Here is an 18984-nt window from a genome sequence, read left to right on the forward strand (position 1 = left end):
GAGAAGCTTAAACAAGTAGAAATGTATTTCTACCCCACATTCAAGAGGTCTATAGGTGGTAGCAGTGTTTCATGGTGCAAGTGGCCTAGACACCTTCTTTCTTACTGCTGAGTTTGGCTTCCCTTTCAATATGGCCTCTAGAACCATAGTGATTAAGTGAAATTCTAGCCAGCAGGAAGGAAAACGGGATGAAGAATGATGTGTCTCCTCCTGTTAAGAATGCTTCCCAAAAATTTCATCAACTACTTCTGCTTATATAACATCAGCCAAAATTTAGTCAGGGCCATAGCTAGTTGCAAGAGAAGCTGGGGAACACAGTCTTTTTTTCCCCAGTGATCCACTGGTTACCTAAATATCAATGGTTCAATTACTGGTGAAGATGAAAAACCAAGGAGAAAACTGGCAGGGTCTGAAATAACTCCAAGCTCCTGAATGAAATGTTTCACTGTTTGTATTTCAGTTATTATTATTTTTTTTACAAATATGAGGTGGGGGTCACTGGCCTCTAATCTTATGATTATGATTGTGGATTTTATAATAAACACACCTGATTGTACCCTGGCACTGCCAATTATTCCAAGCACGTAAGTGTGGTGCACACATGGAATGGTTGTCACTTAACACATAGGGCTATTAGAAGAATTAAGCCTTAGTCCCTGGCACCTGTGCAGCATGCAATAAATGAGGTATTTATTGTTATTTTTGTTCTTATTGATTTTCCTGTTGAGAAAATGTATATCTCAAAACACGTCTGATAAAAGATATACCATCCAATCAGCTAGAGCATACATACCTTGCAAGCTGCAGTCACTACAGTGCCAAAACAAGGAGTTATTCTTTACTTCTGATTGATTGGTTTGGGGACACATTGCTGTGCATATTCTGTATGTATGATCCTGGTCCTCTGGCCCCACGGAAAATCCCACTCCTCATAGAATTCTCTGTGGGGAGGGGCCAGGTGCTTTGGATAGAAATGGTATAGAGGAATTCTAGAATCTTTACATAGTTTTCCCCCTACTTGGGAAAACTGTAAGGTTGCTGGTACCCCCTTCCACCAATATTGCTGATTGACTGATTTTGAATCAGTGCAGCAATGAAATTGAGTACCAGTTATGTACCCCAGGCTTAGGGTGTCTTGGAGCCATTTTTTTGGAGAGGCAAATGAGATCCACCTGCAGTGACCTCAGCCTGGAAAAAATAGCTCAGTAGACAAAACATTCATCAACTACCCACTATGTGGTAAGCATTGTATTGATCACCGAAGAGCACTGATGTCTTGTGAGAGAGACAGGAACATGAAAAAATAATCTAAGGGATGAGATGATACCCTCAGAAAGAGTAGGGATAGTATCATTTCTTGGATCAAGAAAGTTTGTATATTCATCTCTCTACAGCATACAATAGTTGCAGATGAATAAACAAAACTTTGTATGGAGAAATTTCTATTAAACAATGTGCAGGGAAAGCATAAGGAGATTTGCACTGTAGCCCTTCTTTTGCTACTAATTTTGTGACCTCTATTTAGTTACCATTTTATTGGGTACTTACCATTGCCAAGAATGCAGCCAATAGAGTCTGGCTGATTTACAAGAGGGAGGCTGATAAGCTAACATTATACCTACCAGTCCTAGTTGCAGTAATTATGTTTTCCATGACAGCCAGAATTTGAAAAAAGAAATCCAGCCACGATTTTCTAATAGGAGTCCCTAGGAAACTATGATCTGAAAACATATTATGTTTTTTAGGCTACAAACATTTGTTAATTTAACATAATCTGACTTGAAGGTTAACACAGTGGAAACTGCAGTTGAATCCAGTACAGGCTTGTGTGAAAATCTAGCTGCTTCCCTTAGCTTCTGCGTGATGGTGCGAGGGTTACTTAATGTCTGTTAATCTCTGTTTCCTCTTCTGGGGAATTTTTCTGAAGATTAAACAAAGTCACATATGCAAAACCATAGTGTATAGTCTGGTATGTATTAGATGCTAAATATTAGTTTGTTATCTTTTTTTCCACTCTCCCTTTTTCCTCCCTAAATTGCTCTCAATTGCCAAATTCGGTGGGCAAATTAGTTCTTATTTTCTAACTCTTTTCAACATTTGATCCTGCTGACAATAAAGCCTTTCTTGGCAGTCTCAGAGTTTCCTATTGTTTTTCACAATGCTGCTGTCTCTGTGCTTTCTTCCCACGTTTACAGTTCTATCTTAGCTCAGTTTTCCCCACCAGCCCTTCAAAACTGGTGTCCTTCAGGTTGCACCATTACTGTTCTCCTCCTTTATACTGTCTTTCTTGGCAAATTAATCTATTTCATGGCTGTAGCCACCATGAGTTTCAATCTACTTGTGACTTCTGAATCTACATCACTGCCCTCTTTCCTGAATCCTGGTTCCATGTTTCCAACAGCCTGCTTGATATCTTCCCCTGCATGTCCTGGGAACTTCAACATATTAAAAAATGAACTCTTTCCCTCCACTGTATTTCCTGTCTCAGTTGATGCACGGCCATACCAAGTTACCTCTTCTTTTCTACTTACCCTAAACTTCCTTTTTAGTCAGTCGCAGCGTCCTGTCAATTTTGCCGGCAGAATTTCTCCCAGATCTTTCTTCTTCCCATTACTGCTACCCACACCTGAGTCCAGTTTTGCTCCACCTCTGTTTTATTTTTTGATGGCTATGCTAGCTTCCTAATTGATTTCCCTTCCTCCATTCTCTTCCTCCCCCCACTCTTTCTGTCAATGATCATAATTAGTGTTATATCATTCTCTCCAGTTTCACTGTCTTAAATGAAAAAAGTCTGGATAGAGACAAAGGAGCAAAACCATTTCTATTCCAACTCTATCTTCTGGAATTAACTAAACAGAAGACAAAAAATGCTATTTTCAAAGCACTTAGAAAATACCTACAATCCCCAAATTCTGAAGAATAATTGCTGAACACAGTAAAATTTGGATATAATTGGGGGAAGATACTTCTAGTTGTCTAAATCAAATAAAACATAGAGACTAATCTCTTTTATTAAAACGTCTTATTTGGGAAGACAGGATTGTAATTCAGGGCACACACACAGACCAGGTAGTCTTTGGTATGTCCTAAGAACAAAGAGAAGGTTGGAGGTTTTACAAAAAAAAGGAAATGTTATATATTGCTCTTTGAGAAAGTCCATTGGCAGTAGGAAGGTTTTGGGGAGCTGGCAAGTTTTGATTGATAAGTGACAGCAGCAGGTATACCTGTTCTTAGAGTTACAGCAGGTTGTTTCAGCAGCTATTAGGTAAAACTGGTTTCAGGTTACAGGAGGCAGTTTCCTCAGCCAGGCTCATAGAGAATTGCATTCTTGGAGCAATGTTATGTGCCCTGAGTGTGTTTTTTTCCCCCACTGGTCCCTTGACTTTGATTTACTTGGGTATGGTAAGAGTGACCCAATTTGTATGATAACTTTCACATAGCGAGTCTACATTTCCACAGAGGTCTCCAAAAGGAGGTGGCACATTACTGAAGGCCCAATTGTGTCTAAAACAGCAACACAGACATTTGTGGGTAGACTGTGAGAGCATTGATGTCCCATGCTGCACAGTGTCATGGGAAGTGGAGCCACAAGAGAATCCTGCAAACACGCCCTCCTTACAGGAATTCTCGGAGTGAAAGGATACAGCATATACTCTTTCAGAAGGTGGGTGGCATCATGTGAAAGTCAACTTACAAACACAGGAAGATGCATACACACAAAACACTTATGACACAGGAAGCTTCACTGTGTGCCAGGTGGACCTCCTTGTTCTTCCACAAAATAGTTCTCTATGAAGAAAAAAATGCAGATATATCAAAGAAGATGAAAATAGACCATGTAGCAAATATTGAAAAACAGAGGAAGAATTAGAAAGAAGAAAGCATAAATAAGGGAACAGAATTAAGAGCAAACATATCTATCGTGACAATAAATTTAAGCGAGAGTAAAATCATCTATTAAAAGAAAGACATAAAGAATGAATACTATTACTAAAAATAAAATCCAGATCTCATAGTCTACAGCAAAACAAGGTCTTCATTTATCAAAAACATAAACAAGAAATAGGAAGTCATAAAAGTATAAAAGAAAACAAAGGTGGATTTTAAAAATAACATTGGTATGGAAGAGAACTTTCTAAGCTTTGGATGGAGCTCAGAAGCCATAAATGAAATAGTGGTCAATTTGCCTGTTTTCTTTATATATAAAGAGTGTTTATAGATCAGTGAGGAAAAAGATCACAAAGTCATAGAGAAATTGGCAAGGAAAATAAAAAAGTGGTTCTCAGAGTAGGAAGTACAAATGGTTTATAAACATATGAGCAGTTATTCATCTTCACTCAAAGAAATGTAAGTCAAAACAAGGAAATAAAAAATGTTCACTTATCAGATTGGCCAAGACTTAAAAGTTTGATAACAGAGTGATGCAAAGGGGATGTGGAAATAGATATAGTCATATTCCAGTGGTGGGAGTATAAATAGGCCCCTTTTTAATGGGCAAGTTAAAAATAGCTCTCAGATTTTAAAAGAAATGCACTTTGGTCCAGAAATCCTGTTTGTAGTAGTATTTTTTCTACAAGGATACTCTCACATATTTGCAAAGAGTAGATAGCACAAGGATGGACTGAAGCCTTATTTGTAATACTAAACAATTGGGAACAACCTAAAAATCTGCCAACTGGGGACTACTAAAATAAAAGATGATGCAACAACCTAATGTGTGGAATACCATACAGCTATTTAAAATAATGAGGTGAAATTACATATGCTGAAGTGGAGGGCTCTCCATGATGCCTTGTAAAATGGGAAAGAAACAAGAGCAGTACAGTGTATGAACATTTATTCACAGAAAGACTTATAAGAGTATTTATACATGGAAAATGTCTGGAAGAAGAAAGAATAAATATTTGACACAGGTTACTTCTGAGCAGTAGACTCTATGACCTGGAATAAAGAAAGGGATTGACATTTTTTATTATATCCTTTTGATCTCTTTGAGTATTTATTTATTTTTTTTACTCTGTGAATGGTTTTCATAATGAGGATAGAAAATGCTCAAAACCATACAATGGAATACAAAAGAGAGACTTTCAAATCTCTTTAATGAGCCTGCATTATTGTGATTTATAGAATCAAGTCTAGAATTTCTTTTGCATGGCAAGAGCTTGGTAAATTAGCCCAGGGAACCTGCCAGCTCCATCTCCTAGCATCGGTCTCATTTGCTCTCCTCTCACCATACTTACCCAGTTATTGTTTCTTGAGCATATCATCATGCAGGGGAGGTCAGATTTGTTGTCATCTCTCCCTCTCTGAGTCCAGTGAGAACCTCCCACAACTGAGCCCTCTGCAGAGCACCCTGATCAGGCCATTAGTTATAATGTGAATTGGACGCACTTCCTTGGGACTTAGTGCGGCCTGTGTTCATCCACAGTTTGGGCTCCAGACTTGTTCGGGCAGGTCATCATACAGAAGGAGAAAGGGGGCAAGAAGGGTCCAAACCCTTTTGTGAACATACACGTATATGATTTCCATGAGCCATTTCACTGTCTTCATAACACTCCTTCAAACTGGGTCTTATCATCCCTGTTTCATAAATGAAGAAACCTGAGGCTCAAAGAGGTTAAGTGAATTATGCAAACTCAGTGGTGGAGCTTGGTTTCACATTTGGGACTTTCTGGCTCCAGAGCCTATGTCTGCTCTATTCCAGAATCTGCGTTTGAGTGGGAAGTTCAGGATGAGGCAAAGGTGCTCTTAGGTGAAAGGCTCCAATCTCCAACTCCCTCTTTTCTTCTGATTTGGAGGTGAGTGTGGACCAGGATGAGGGTGGGGCAAGGAGGCAACATTGACGGCAGGGAAGGGGAAGGTGAAGAAAGTTGGGGGTGGTCATCTCCATTCTGCATGGCATTTATTTGCTGATTATCTGTCTATGGAAGTCCTAGATTTGTTGGATGCTATCTTGACCCAGGTCCCAGGGCCAGCTAGGGTGATTCTGTTTTCCGGAATATCATAGGGCATATGAGAATTAGTACTTGGCAAACTTCAGAGTAGGAAATATGAAACACGTGCCTGTTTGGGGTTCCTTCACATGTTTCTAATCAACCAACCAGATTTCACTTGATCTTTTATGGCTTCTCTGAAACTTGTAGTGAAATTGGAAGCCAACTGTAGCTCTGGACCAATTTGTGGTTGCTATAATAACTATCCCCTTTCCTGACTCCTTCAACCGCTCCGTGAAAATTATTATTGCAGTGACATTTCTTAGTCATACTTTCCAGGGGGTTGAAATTTCTTAGCTTGTCATATGGCCATTACATTATGTTATATTAGAGCCGTATGGTTGAATGGGTGTTTGCATGGAATTTTATAAAAGATACTTCACTAACAGTGGAAATTAAAGATATTGAAAATTCTATAACTAGGATGAACCGCATCTTTAATTCAAGCAACATTTGGAACACCTATAACATACAAGGCATGCTGATGTAGGATATACAGATATGCTTACTACCTTTATTGCTTATGAAACTCCACAACTTTAACTGAACACATCTTAAACAGAACTCAGTATCCTCTCCACCGTCCTGAGCTTAGATAACAGCCTCACCAGGGACCAAGTTGCTAAAACTACAAACTCTGGAATAAGCCTCAATTCTTCTCCCTTTATTATATCAATATTTAATCAAGTCCGAGAGATTTTTGCCTCTCAAATGTTTCTTGATTCTGCATTTTCATCTTTACTGCTATGGTTTCTTTCCTTGTCCAGGCCTTTAACAACTCTTGCCTGGACTGTCCCAGTAACTTTCTCTCTGATTCCCATGGCCTCAGGCTCTCCTATTTCTTACAGGCCAGAGTGATTACTGAAAACACAAATATGAACATGTCACTTCCCTGCTTAAAGCTCTTCACAAACTCCTTGTGACCTATAGGATAAATACCAAATTCCTCAGCAAGGCATTCAAGGCCTTCCACTATGTTGCCTTGGGTGCCATGTTGGGGGAGGGTGGGCAGACCTGTGGGTGAGGATACTTTAGAAGGAGTGGTATCTTTTCACTGGAAACATCAAGAACAAAAGGAAAGAAGCCTGACATTTTTTCATCTGTAAAATCTGCAAGCTGTGGTCTTGGATAAGATAAGATGAATTCTCAATTCCTAGAACTCCACCTCTTCAAATGCATTCTTTGAAGGCAGAAAAGAAAAACCACTTAAGACAAATATAGGACAATAGGTAATAAGAAACATGAGTTCAAAAATTTTAACATATTTATGCATTCATCCATTTATCCATTCATTTCTTTGATCAACAGATATCTATCGAATATCTAGTCAGAGAAATTTCAAAGGAACATGCTACGAATCCTGCTCTCAGTGGAAGACAGATAAATAGGCAATTATAAGACCCTATGATGAGAGTTCTGTTACAAAAAACACATGGTGCTTTGAGAACACATATTGGGGGCACCTGACCCAATCTGTGAGGGTCAGGGAAGGTGATGTTTAAGTGGAGAGCAGAAAGAATGTAACTTACCCAGGAGAAGAGAGGTAGGAAGAGAAGTTTAAACAAAGGAGAACATGGGCAAAGGGTCAGAAAGAAGACAGGGAGGAATTTTGAGGAGCTAATATAGTGGTAGTATAGTGCTAAGGTTAGGATGGAAGCAGGTGTCAGGGCAATTAGATTCGAGTTTACAGCAAGAAGTAATAAACACTTCAGGGGAAGCTCCTAGCTCTCACTGGGTCTTAGGCAAAAGTGGCCCACTTCTAGGGTTCATGGCTTGACATGTGGGTTCCAGCCTCATTCAATTTCTTAGCTAGGGTCCTGTATCTGTATGCAGTAGCTTTGGCCAGATGATTGCTAACCTATATTAAGGAGTTGATACTTTATCTTCAGGATAATGGGAGTCTCTGCAGGGCATTAAGCAGAGGAATTAGGTGTTCAGATTAGAATTTTAGAAAAATCTCTCTGGCTGCAGCATGGAAGGTTTGGTAGAAGACTTTAAATTGGAGTCAAAGAGAATGGTTAGGAGACCTACTCAGTGGTCCAGATGAGAGACGATGTTGGCCTAAAGTAGTAACCTTCATTGGAGTTAGTGTCATCATGACTAATTTTTTTCTTTTTTTTTTTGAGACAAAGTCTTGCTCTGTTGCCTGGGCTAGAGTGCCGTGGCGCCAGCCTAGCTCACAGCAACCTCAAACTCCTGGGCTCAAGTGATCCTCCTGCCTCGGCCTCCCAGAGTGCTAGGATTACAGGTGTGAGCCACCATGCCAAGCCCATCATGACTAATTAAGAGAAAGGTATCAGCAGTTTTCAAGGAGCACAGGAGAAATTATAGTTTAGCTCTTTTTTTTTTTTTTTTTGTTTAAATCAAAAGCCAGCCTTGGTGAGACACACAACAATGGATTTACTAGATTATGATTTTGACTAATTGAGGAAATAGACTCTTTTTTTGTTTCTATTATTATTATTTTTTTTAGACATAGAGTCTTGCTCTGTCACCTAGGCTGGGTGCAATGATCACAGCTTGCTGCAAATTTGAACATTTGGGCTCAAGCAATCCTCCCACCTCTGCCTCCTAAGTCGTTGGGACTACAGGTGCACCACCATGCCTGGCTAATTTTTTAAAAAAATATTTTTTAGAGGTGGGGTTTTGCTCTGTTGCCCAGATTGGTCTTTTTTTTATTTATAAAAGCAACTTTATTGGTGTATAAAAAATTTTACATATTTATTATACACAGTTTGATGTGTTTGGACATATGCAAATACTCTGTAAAACCATCACTTACAATGAAGGCAATGAACATATCCATCACCTCTAAAAGGGAAACAGATTAACAATAGAAATTCCACAGAGCAGTAGGAAGAGAAACAGAACAAGATTCTGTCTGTCCCTGCTTCCTTCAGTTATGTAATAACTTCACCTGAGTAAAGTCATTTATGCTTGTGACAACTTATTCCATTTTTCTTTCCACCAGAAACATTTTCATGAGGCTATTGCAGAATCTCATTCATTACCCCAAAAAGCAATTGAAGCTTTCCAGATTGTGCAATCACACCGAGTTAAAGTTTTACAGGCCCGGGTGTGGGTGAGACGTGAGCCAGCAGGACGGGGGTGTGAGAAGCGCAGAAAGTCAGGGATTAGCCACACTGAGAACATGGGCTTCTCTGTGTGGATATCCTTGACCACCAACTCTGGGGTGCTTTGAGGACTAGTCCTTGAGCTGGAAAAACCTTTAATGAACAAAATAATCATTCGGATTTTCTATAGTTTTCTAACCAACTTGAAAAAAATCTGTTATTTTAACCGAAGGAAAAATTCCCTGTGTCCCTCACCCAGATGTTGGAACATTTGATAAGACACTACCTTCACTGGGTCTTATTTGTTCCTACCAAAATTCTTTTCAGTGTTAAAATTCCATGCTTCTATAAAATGTTTGCATTTTGAAGTGTCGACCCACAATAAGCACTTGATACATTGTCAAATGGAAGAATGGGCATTTTTGTGCTGGACCGAGGCCTGAAATGGGAGACACCAAGACAAATGAATAAGGTCCTTACTTTTTAGCTGGTTATGGTGCAGCAGCAGAGACAGTCATATATACAGGTGATAACTGTCCCAGTTAAGGGATCACAGAGGAGGGGAAAGCAATAGGGACAGTGGAGCTGAATCTGAACAGAGGTTTGGCAGATGTGCAGGCAAGACCATTCAAAGCAGTAGAAGGCAGATGAAGGTCCTCTAATTACCTCCATAACTCAAAATAGACACGTGATGCTTACATGCAAGAGAAGCTCCCCTGGAGCTTGCAGGGTAATTGTCTGACCAGTTGGTGGTAAAATCAGTATATCCTGTGGCCACTTGTTACAGTGTCTAATGCAGACAGATGATTGTATCTGACCACTAGATTGCCCTGATTTCAGATGTATTTAAGAGTTGCCCAAGCAGGGCTTAGCGGAGGGTGCCACATGCAGGTCAGGCACATAAGAATAGTACAAGGAAAATAAAGAAATTGTAGGAAGGAGTGCAGATAAGACACAAGTTTTGTAAAGCCAACAGACTCTGCCTGCTGGTGGCACTGGTGAACATTTGGTGGAAAGGACTAGATTCTTTCCATCAATTTATGCTAGGAAAGAACCTAACCCACCTCTCCCCTCACTTTCTATTAATTACTCTTCAGTTTCAGCTAAATCTCGCCATTGTCCCAGCTCACAGCAAACAGAACACAGATGACCATCTGGTAGTAGGTAGCTGCATGGTGTGTGTTTTCCTAGAATAATGGTTTGCATTATTTTTTTAAAGCACCAGAGCCCCTTTTTCATATTAAATTTTATGTAGGAGAATAATATATAAACAGTGGTGGTCTAACGACAACAACAAATGTAAACATGGTGAGGCATTTGCAAAGTCCCCAGTGCTGTGCTATGCATTTGCCTGTGCATCCTCTCACCTACCCTCCAGAACAATTCTGTGATATGGAGCCTATGAAGTAGGAGTTACTTGTTTTCCCTTTTTAGAGAAGAGGAAGCAGGACATGGAGAATTACAGCTAATATGTGGCAAGGCTAGAGTCTGAGCCAGGAAGTTTGCCCTCAATGTGGGGTCCTGGTGGCACCGGAGGTCCTGTTCAAATGGCCCACCTGGGACAGGCTGGTGAGGCAGAGCTGAGCTATCTTGGAATCCATCTCCTCTTTCTCTATTCTCCGTCTCCCTCTTACTGTCTCTCCCCTTGGAGCTCAGGAGTTTGGATGATTTATCAGGCTGCTGTGTGAGAAACCCTGCCCTAGTGCATCCTCCACGTTCTCAACCTGAGTCCATATTGTGTCATGTACACTCAATATGAAAGGGATGCTCATGGCCAAGTGGGTCTTCAAAATTGGGAGTTGATGCCAATCACAACAGACCATGTATTGTATGATTGCATTTATATAAAATGACCAGAATAGGCAAAATTCTAGAGACAGAATATTGTCTCATTAGTGGTTACTTAGAGCTGGGAGGCTGAGGGACATAGGGAATGACTGTTAGTGGGTATGGAGTTTCTTTTTGGATTTGGAGGGGTGAAGTGTTCTCAAACTGATTGTGGTGATGGTTATAAACCTCTGCAAATATCCTAAAAACCACTGAATTGTATAATCTAAATTGGTGAATTGTATGTTATGTTACTATGTCTTAATAAAGATGTCAAACAGAAACACTGAAAAATGAAAAAGAGTATCTCTTTAAAAATTCATTCTATGTGTTACTCCATTAATTTATTAATTCATTCCACAATATCTGTAGCACGCCTTTCCTGGCTAGGATGTTACACATGGGGACACAAGGAGAAAAGAGCTCTGGGTCAAGAGCAATCATGACGCAGCAGCAGGAAGCAGCCCTGACTGCACTATCAGCATGGCATGTGCAAGCAGAGAAGAGGCCCAGGGCCTGGCAGAGGAGGCTGTGTTGAGTCCGAACCCAGATTCTACCAGGGAGTCCAGCAGGGAAGTGCCTTAAGTAGCTTGGATGGGGTATAGGTGTTTTAGGTAGAGCTAGCAGCACATGAAAGCTTGGAAAAAGAGGGCAAATCTTATTTGGGGTTTTGCATGCTTGGATAACAGATCATGCAGGGAGGGCCCAAGGAGAGCAGGATTAAAGATAAGCAGAAGCTAAATGGCTCCATTCCTTGAATTATTCATTCATACAGCCACTTCTTTACTGAGCATCACCTGTGTGGCATGCAGGGGCTAGGTCTGTGGTTCTCAAGCATGGCTTTTGGAATTACCTGGATCTTACCTCAGTGGTAACAAGTCTGTGTGAATTTCCAAAGCTCCTTGGGAAATTCTAACTGTATTCAAAGTCAAAAACCAGTAGGCTGGCCAGGCACGGTGGCTCACACCTGTAATCCTAGCTCTTGGGAGGCCGAGGCAGGCGGATTGCTCAAGGTCAGGAGTTCAAAACCAGCCTGAGCAAGAGCGAGACCCCGTCTCTACTATAAATAGAAAGAAATTAATTGGCCAACTGATATATATATAAAAAATTAGCCGGGCATGGTGGCGCATGCCTGTAGTCCCAGCTACTCGGGAGGCTGAGACAGAAGGATCACTCGAGCCCAGGAGTTTGAGGTTGCTGTGAGCTAGGCTGACGCCACGGCACTCACTCTAGCCTGGACAACAAAGAGAGACTCTGTCTCAAAAAAAAAAAAAAAAAAAAAAAAAAAACAGTAGGCTGTATGATGAAGATGAAAAACAATTAAAGATTAAAGCAAAGATGGTCCTAGCACTTGGGAGTGTACAGTCAACCAGTGTTTTCTGAGAGCCTAACAGGCATGCCCTGGGTACTGGAAATACAGCACTGAATAAAAGGTAAGAGTCCCAGCTCTCATGAAGGTTCAGACTAGTGGGAGCAACAGAAAATAAGCAAGTAAGCAGACAGAGGAGTCACTCATTACAACATGAGACAAATGACACGAAGGAAACAAAGGTTAACGGATAGCCAATAACAAAGGGAAGGATGGCTCCCTAGATTGGCTGGTCAGGAAACGTCTCTTTGAGAAGGTGGCATTAAGCCATGAGTAGGAACCACTCTTGGAAGATCCATGGGAAGAATGTTCACAGCACTGAGCATGTGCGTGTGTGTGTGTGTGTGTGTGTGTGTGTTTTGTTGTTGTTGTTGCAAGGAATAGGCACATATTCCAACCAAATTAGAAAAAATGGAGTTCATTGTATGGGAGGGACTTGCATGTGTTTACAGGCTGTGGTGTTTGATTTATCCTTATATGCCCAGATCCGAGGATGCTGACCGGCATATAATAGCAGTTTTATAAATGTCTACTGAATACATAAACTAATGAAATCAGCAGAGAAGAAATTGAAAGGAAGGGGCATGGCTGATGAAGGAACATTCCAGAGGAAATGGGAAGAGAGGGCATCCGCAGCACACAGAAGAGAGGCACCTGAGAAGTAGGAGGGGAGGAGCTGAAAATAGAGATAAGTGTTTCTGGTGCATGCAGGGACAGGAAACAGAGTTCTCTCCTGATAGCGACCAAATTCTTTGTTGGGGGAGAGAAGACTGTCTGCTGGAAGCAAACCAGGTGGGATAGGTTCAGGGTTCTGGAAAGGTGGGAAGAGTGATATCCTAATTAGAGCAGGGGGCTGGCCAGGGACATTTGTAAGGATTGAAGTGGTGCTGAGCACCCAACCGAGGCTGCAGACCACCCACCAATGGTGGTGCCAATGGACATGGTTGGGGAACGATGGCTGTCTAGCTCTAGCAGATACCTACATCTTGGGTGGGGCTTTCATAGGCAGGCCTGCCAGTGGTCCGGCAAAGAAATGAACAAACTGAGGTAGAACTCCTTCAGTTCTAGAAAGACTGAAATTGATATTAAAGACTAGACTGGGGCATAAAGAACGAATTTTCAAGAAGAAGCTGAAAAATAAGAAGTGGGAGGAACAAGGGACAAACCTGTAATGAATCCAAATGTGGAAGTATGTGGGAAGAAGAGAATGAGATAACTGGAAGAAAAGAGAGTTCCTCGTTATGCCATGGTAGGCACTGCACACATTAAAGTACTTTGAAGTATAACAGTGGGTACCTTTCATTAAGTATGACTATGTCTGAAGAAAGGCTAAGGGTTTTACCTATTAATACATAATTTCATTTAATCTTTATAGGGTATACCACAATCCCCATTTTCCTGATGAGAAAACCGAGGCTTAGTGAAGTAAAATATATTGCTCATGTTTTTGTAGCTAGGAGGAAGAAGAAATTGCATCTGTCTGATGAAGTTAATGCCACTAAGCTATATTGATATGTGTCTATTTTTCCTTGTTGTAGAACAATGAATGATTCCTCATTCTTTCCTTGTGAGCTGATAACCTAGGGCCAGTTACATTGACCCATTCAGCACTGCAGCATGAAGCCCATATTCCCTATAGTGACATACGAGGTTGGTCAGGGTTCAAACACCCTCCTCTCTAGACATATCCTCTCTCTGCCTCTGCTGCTGTCTGTCATAACTATTTTCAGTTTGCTGAATGCATACAACTTTGTCCATGGTGTTATCTGGATAGGTGATGTTCTTCTCTCTCTTCTCCTCCTGGCTGACTCCTCTAAGTCCTTCAAAACTGAGTGAAGACCACTCCTTTTCCCCTTTTCTAAGCTGAAAAAAAATGAGAGTTATTCTACCTTTCACCCCAGGCGGGTCTACGGTATCTCTGCAGACCCCCATTGAAGCTCCCCTCATCACACTACAATTCTACGATGCTGACTGCTTGTCCAGTGCTCCTTTTGCCATCTCATAGCCTCTGCCCCTTTGGTTTAGTGTTTCAGCATCCAGAAGGACCCAGAAAAAGGAGAGAAAAAGGTGCTGATAGTGGTTAGACTTTGGTAAGCAGCCCCGGGAACACCTGGCTTATGCCTCTGAGCCAGTCTGGTTCCCATGACATCCTTTTAGTAGCTGGGAGAGAGAAAAATGTAGACAATTAAAAAAAATGTAGACGAAAAATTCAAGATATCTATGGATGTCAATAACCAAAACATCAATTATGCTAAAATAATTTCTAGCACTCAATTTTGTAATTAAAAAATATTAAAATAACTATAGCTACTGTTGCTTTATATTAATCATGTTTTTAATTGTTTTAATGCTGATTACCCAGGTGTGTGGATTAATGGATATGGACTGGCTGACGATTAAGAGGACCTAGATTTCACTTTCTGGTTGGGTGATTGGGCAAATATTTTTCTCCAGCTTCTAATTCTTTATGTGTAAAATGGCAGTAAGAAGAGAGCCTCCCTGGCATTGTTTGGGAGGCCAAATGACAGCTTGATTGTGAAAAGCCTTTTGTAAACTGTAGCATGTTCTAGAAAAAAAAATGGTGGTACTATTCCCTAGAGTGTTAGGGGAACTTAAACAATATACCGCTGCTCCTGTCAAACTTGGAAATGCGTGTTCAGGGAATGCATTAACACCACCGCAGGAAACTTCTGCAGCAAAATCCTTCTGGAAACAAGGACTGAATCCTACAGAATGAAGGAGAAAAAGGCAAACCAAACCTCACGGAGACTCTCCTTGAAAGATGAAAAATTAACTAGGCTCTGTTGGGGGTGGGAATGCGGATGGCTGCCCTGGACTCCGCGTCTTCAGCCTCCGGACACTTTCCTTCCCCAAAGCCCTTTTAGTCAAAGGTCATGTGTGTGTCTTGTCAAAGGCCAGCTTGCAATGGAATCATTGTCCCCCGGGACAGCGGCCCCCTGACTACATCTGCATTGGAGAAATCCCAAAAGCAAACGGCCCAGTGCAAACAAGAGCAGTCCGCAGCGGCCGTGCCTGCACAGCTCCCAGGTCCCGGCCAGCAGGCGAGGCCGCGCCCGAGCGCCCGGGCCGCAGCAGGCACCAGAAGCCCGCAGCATGACCCGCCACGCCGATCGGGTACGGTAGGCGCCTCCCTCTCTCCCCGTCCTCCATTGCTTGTGCTCCCGGGTCACAGCTGCTGTTCTGTCAAGCAGGGAAACCTTGCTTGCAAAAGGCCTTCAGATTTTGCAGGAAAAAACGGTCCCCGTCGGGCTGAGTTCCCGTGCACTCAGCGGGAGCAGTTTCCAGGCGCGCAAGAGCGGAGCTTAACTCATTTCGAGTTTCCGTTGCCAGGGAAGGTTTGGGGTTTGTGAATACCGAGCTTGTCTCTGGTTTCTGGAAAACCAGCCCGTAGAACTTGCAGAGAGGGGCTGTGGGCCGGACTCGGGTCGCCGCGGCTGGAGCCCGGGCAAGTGCGCGAGCCCCGTTGGCTGTAACCAGCGCGGGTGCCGTGGGCTCTGCCCTCCCGGGGCAGACGGCCCGGCTGGCTTCTTGTTTATTCCCTGCTGGACAAGGGCTTGGCGAGAGGGATGCGGGTTTTTAAAGCCGTCTGTGTTGGCAACGTTCTCTGGGCTCCTACACTTGTCTCCTGGAGACACGATCGCCTCCCTGGTGGAGGGAGCCCCTTCCCTAAGCCGATCCCCTCTCCCGCTCCACAAAGGGAAGATGTTGATTGACGCGCACGATCCGGCGGCGCAGCCAGTCCCTGGCCCTTTGTCCTTTTCCTATTGGAGCAAGCTTTTCAAGTGGATCTGGCTGATTTTGGATAAGAAGAGAGGGAGCCTGGGGTCTCAACTGATTCTAGGTGCTTCTGATCCGGACGTGGAAATCTCCAAGGGCAAACAGGGCAGGTGGGGAGCGTCTGCCGGGGAGGCCGGCGCAGCTGGTCTTCAGGTGGCGAGCGGCAGGTCAAAGGGTTTGGGCTATCGCGGGCTTCCACGCTCTGGTTTCATTTTAACAGGTTAAGCACAGAGCCTTTCTCACTGATAAAGCCACGGAAACAAAAGCCTTTCTAGTGCTCAGCAGGACGCAGAGAGAACCTGGTTGTGGTATTTGTTTTTGTATTTACCGCATACCCAGTTCCACCGAGCATAGGAAGTTTTCCACATTTCCGTTCATCAGGTATTTATGGAGCTTCCTCTCTTCCCCTCCGGAGGTCGCCTCAGTATTCTCCTCCAGTGTCCCACCAAACTCCTTGAAAGAGTGAGTGGCATTCTCTGCCTCCTGGTCTTCACTAACCATTTGCTCCTTCACTCACGCCCTGTCAGCTGGCAACTGCCCTCGCCTCTGAAGGCCAACCTCTGTCAAGGCCACCAAAGACCTCTTTGTGGTGAAACCATAGAGTCGTTAAAACCTTTTCCCCCAGTCTTCTTTGTGTCATTTTGAACTGTTGGTCCTTCTCTCTCTCTCTCTCTCTCTCTTTTTTTGACTCTGTCCTGGATTCTGTGATACTGCACATCTCCGGTTCCCTTCTGATCTTTTCAGTTACTATGCAATGCCTTATAGGGCTCCATTCATAGTGTTAGTGTGCACTGCTACCTTCCTTGGCTCTTGTTCCTTGACATCCTGCAATCTCCCTAGATAATCTCATCCACTCCAATGGCTTCAACAACTACCTACATATGGTGTCTCCAAAATCTACACTGATCTTGAACAATCATAAAAAATTTTCTATGAAAAATCATAGAAAAAATTTTCCATGGCTCCACAAAAAAATACCAGCTTTTTCTATGGAACATCTCCACTTTGATGTCCCACAGAGCATCTTAAAACCAACATGTTCAAAACCAAATTTGTCTTCTCCCTCCCTCTCCATGGCCTGCTTTTCCTCTTCTCTTTTCTACTGCTCAAATGGCATTCCCCGGTTGTCCAAGTCAGACACAACAGAATCACGTAGGTGATTTCTTCCCTTTCATTCATGACAGTCACCGAGCCCTGCCTACTTTCTCTGCTGAGTACAATTCTGCACACCTGTGTCTCTACCTCCCCTGCCACTGTTGTGGTTTAGACCTTACTCCCTCAAATTTCATTCTGCTCACAACTTCACATTAGTCTCATTTGGAGCCAGTCCTGCCCACCTCAGGCCTTCATCTTGTCTCCACGCTGTGTCAAATGGTCTTTCTGAAATGCAATACGATCAAGCAGATCTTTTTGAGAAGTCTTCAGTGGATTTCTGTTTTTATTTTTTAAGAATAATACTTGTGTTTACAGGTTCTCCCCAATTTGCCTTTTATCTTCCCCTTTGTTCTCATATCGTACTACTTACTCTGTCTCCTCATCCTTATTTTATATACCATTTTTGTATATTTTATGTACATTCTTTGCATATTATATACAAATTTAGGCATGTTAAGCTATTTGCTAGACATAACTTTGCTCCTATACTTCTACTAGGTCTGTGCTTAACTTCTATTTTTCTTTAAAGTCTCAGCTGAAAGCCCCTTCCTCTTGGGAAGTACCCAGACCATCTGCTCCCCATCCTCTAGAATGGATTAGGTGGCCCTCCCAAATTCTCCCATAGCTTCCTTTATTCCTGCTATCAGACCACTTAACCATTCTTTGTTATAACTATCTCTTTACCTGTCTGTTCCCATTGATCTGTAGGGATCAACTCTTTTTGTCTTAATATCTTTAGAGCCTAGTGCTCTAGAGACCCAGATGTGATGCTCAATGAATTCTCGTGCAATTCTTGTGTGAATGACTATTACATTCAAGCATTGAATTAGATGATAGAGATACAAAAGCTATCAGGAAATTATCACGTATAATATAGTATGGTAAAGAATAAAGATCAACCATGATTATCAGGACAGGCATGGTCTTCTACTTATTTAGCAAAGGGAAGGGTTATACTTTCTGGATATTTGCAATAGTGCTCCAAATCTCTAGGTCTTCCAGCTTCCTCTCTAATCCACATCTCAACTGGTGGGCTTCTCCTTTTGCTTCCATTTATCCTAACCTTACCAAGGGCCAGGAAGAGCTGCAAGAAAAGCCTTTTGCAATTTTGCCTCTGTTGACTTCGTGAAGGCAAAGGAATCCTCTTCAGGCTGGAACCTGGCATGGGACAAGTGTACAAAAGGCCTGGGTAGGTGGGCTTCTAACGATCTTTTGATAAGCTGCCCCTAGCGAAGACATCTAGAGTCTCAGAGCGGACCAGTGGTTGAGGCCTATAAGGCACCTGTCCCCAATATTTTTGGTACCAGGCACCGGCTTCATGGAAGACAATCCTTCCACAGAATGGGGAGGTGGGCTGGGGGATGGCCTCAGAAAGATTCAAGCGCACCACATTTATTACCTTTGCAGCCACTCCCCAGCGCCAGCACCACAGCGCCAGCTCCAGCCCGGATCACCAGGCATTAGATTCTCATAAGGAGCATGCAACTCAGATCCCTCCCACGCGCAGTTCGCTATAGGTTTCAAGCTCATATAGAGAATCTAAAGCTGCCACTGATCTGACAGGAGGCGGAGCTCAGGCAGTGATGTGAGTGATGGGGAGCAGCTGCAAATACAGATGTGGGGTCTGGCAGTTCGGGGAGCCCAACAGGCCACCAACAGGTACAGATCCATAGACCAGAGGTTGGGGCCACAGCTGTAAGGGCTTTCTAGAGAGTAATGGAGACTTTGGGATGCTAGAGATTTAAAAAAATGCAGTTTTGATTTTTTA

At 42.6% G+C, this 18984-nt stretch overlaps 1 protein-coding gene across 2 annotated transcripts in view; it reads left to right on the plus strand.

The window, feature by feature from the left end:
- The first annotated feature begins 15262 nt into the window (after positions 1–15262).
- ENPP2 (ectonucleotide pyrophosphatase/phosphodiesterase 2) overlaps positions 15263–18984 on the plus strand; it is a 113296-nt gene continuing 109574 nt past the window's right edge. The window contains exon 1 of one of the 2 annotated variants that reach the window (XM_012753808.3): positions 15263–15398. In XM_012753808.3, coding sequence (XP_012609262.1) covers positions 15378–15398 — 21 coding nt within the window. In that variant the 5' untranslated portion in view covers positions 15263–15377. The remainder of the gene's footprint in view (positions 15399–18984) is intronic. The other variant, XM_076005059.1, reaches the window with a different exon arrangement.

This window comes from Microcebus murinus, chromosome 7, assembly GCF_040939455.1.
Source record: "Microcebus murinus isolate Inina chromosome 7, M.murinus_Inina_mat1.0, whole genome shotgun sequence".
Classification (NCBI taxonomy): Eukaryota; Metazoa; Chordata; class Mammalia; order Primates; family Cheirogaleidae; genus Microcebus; species Microcebus murinus.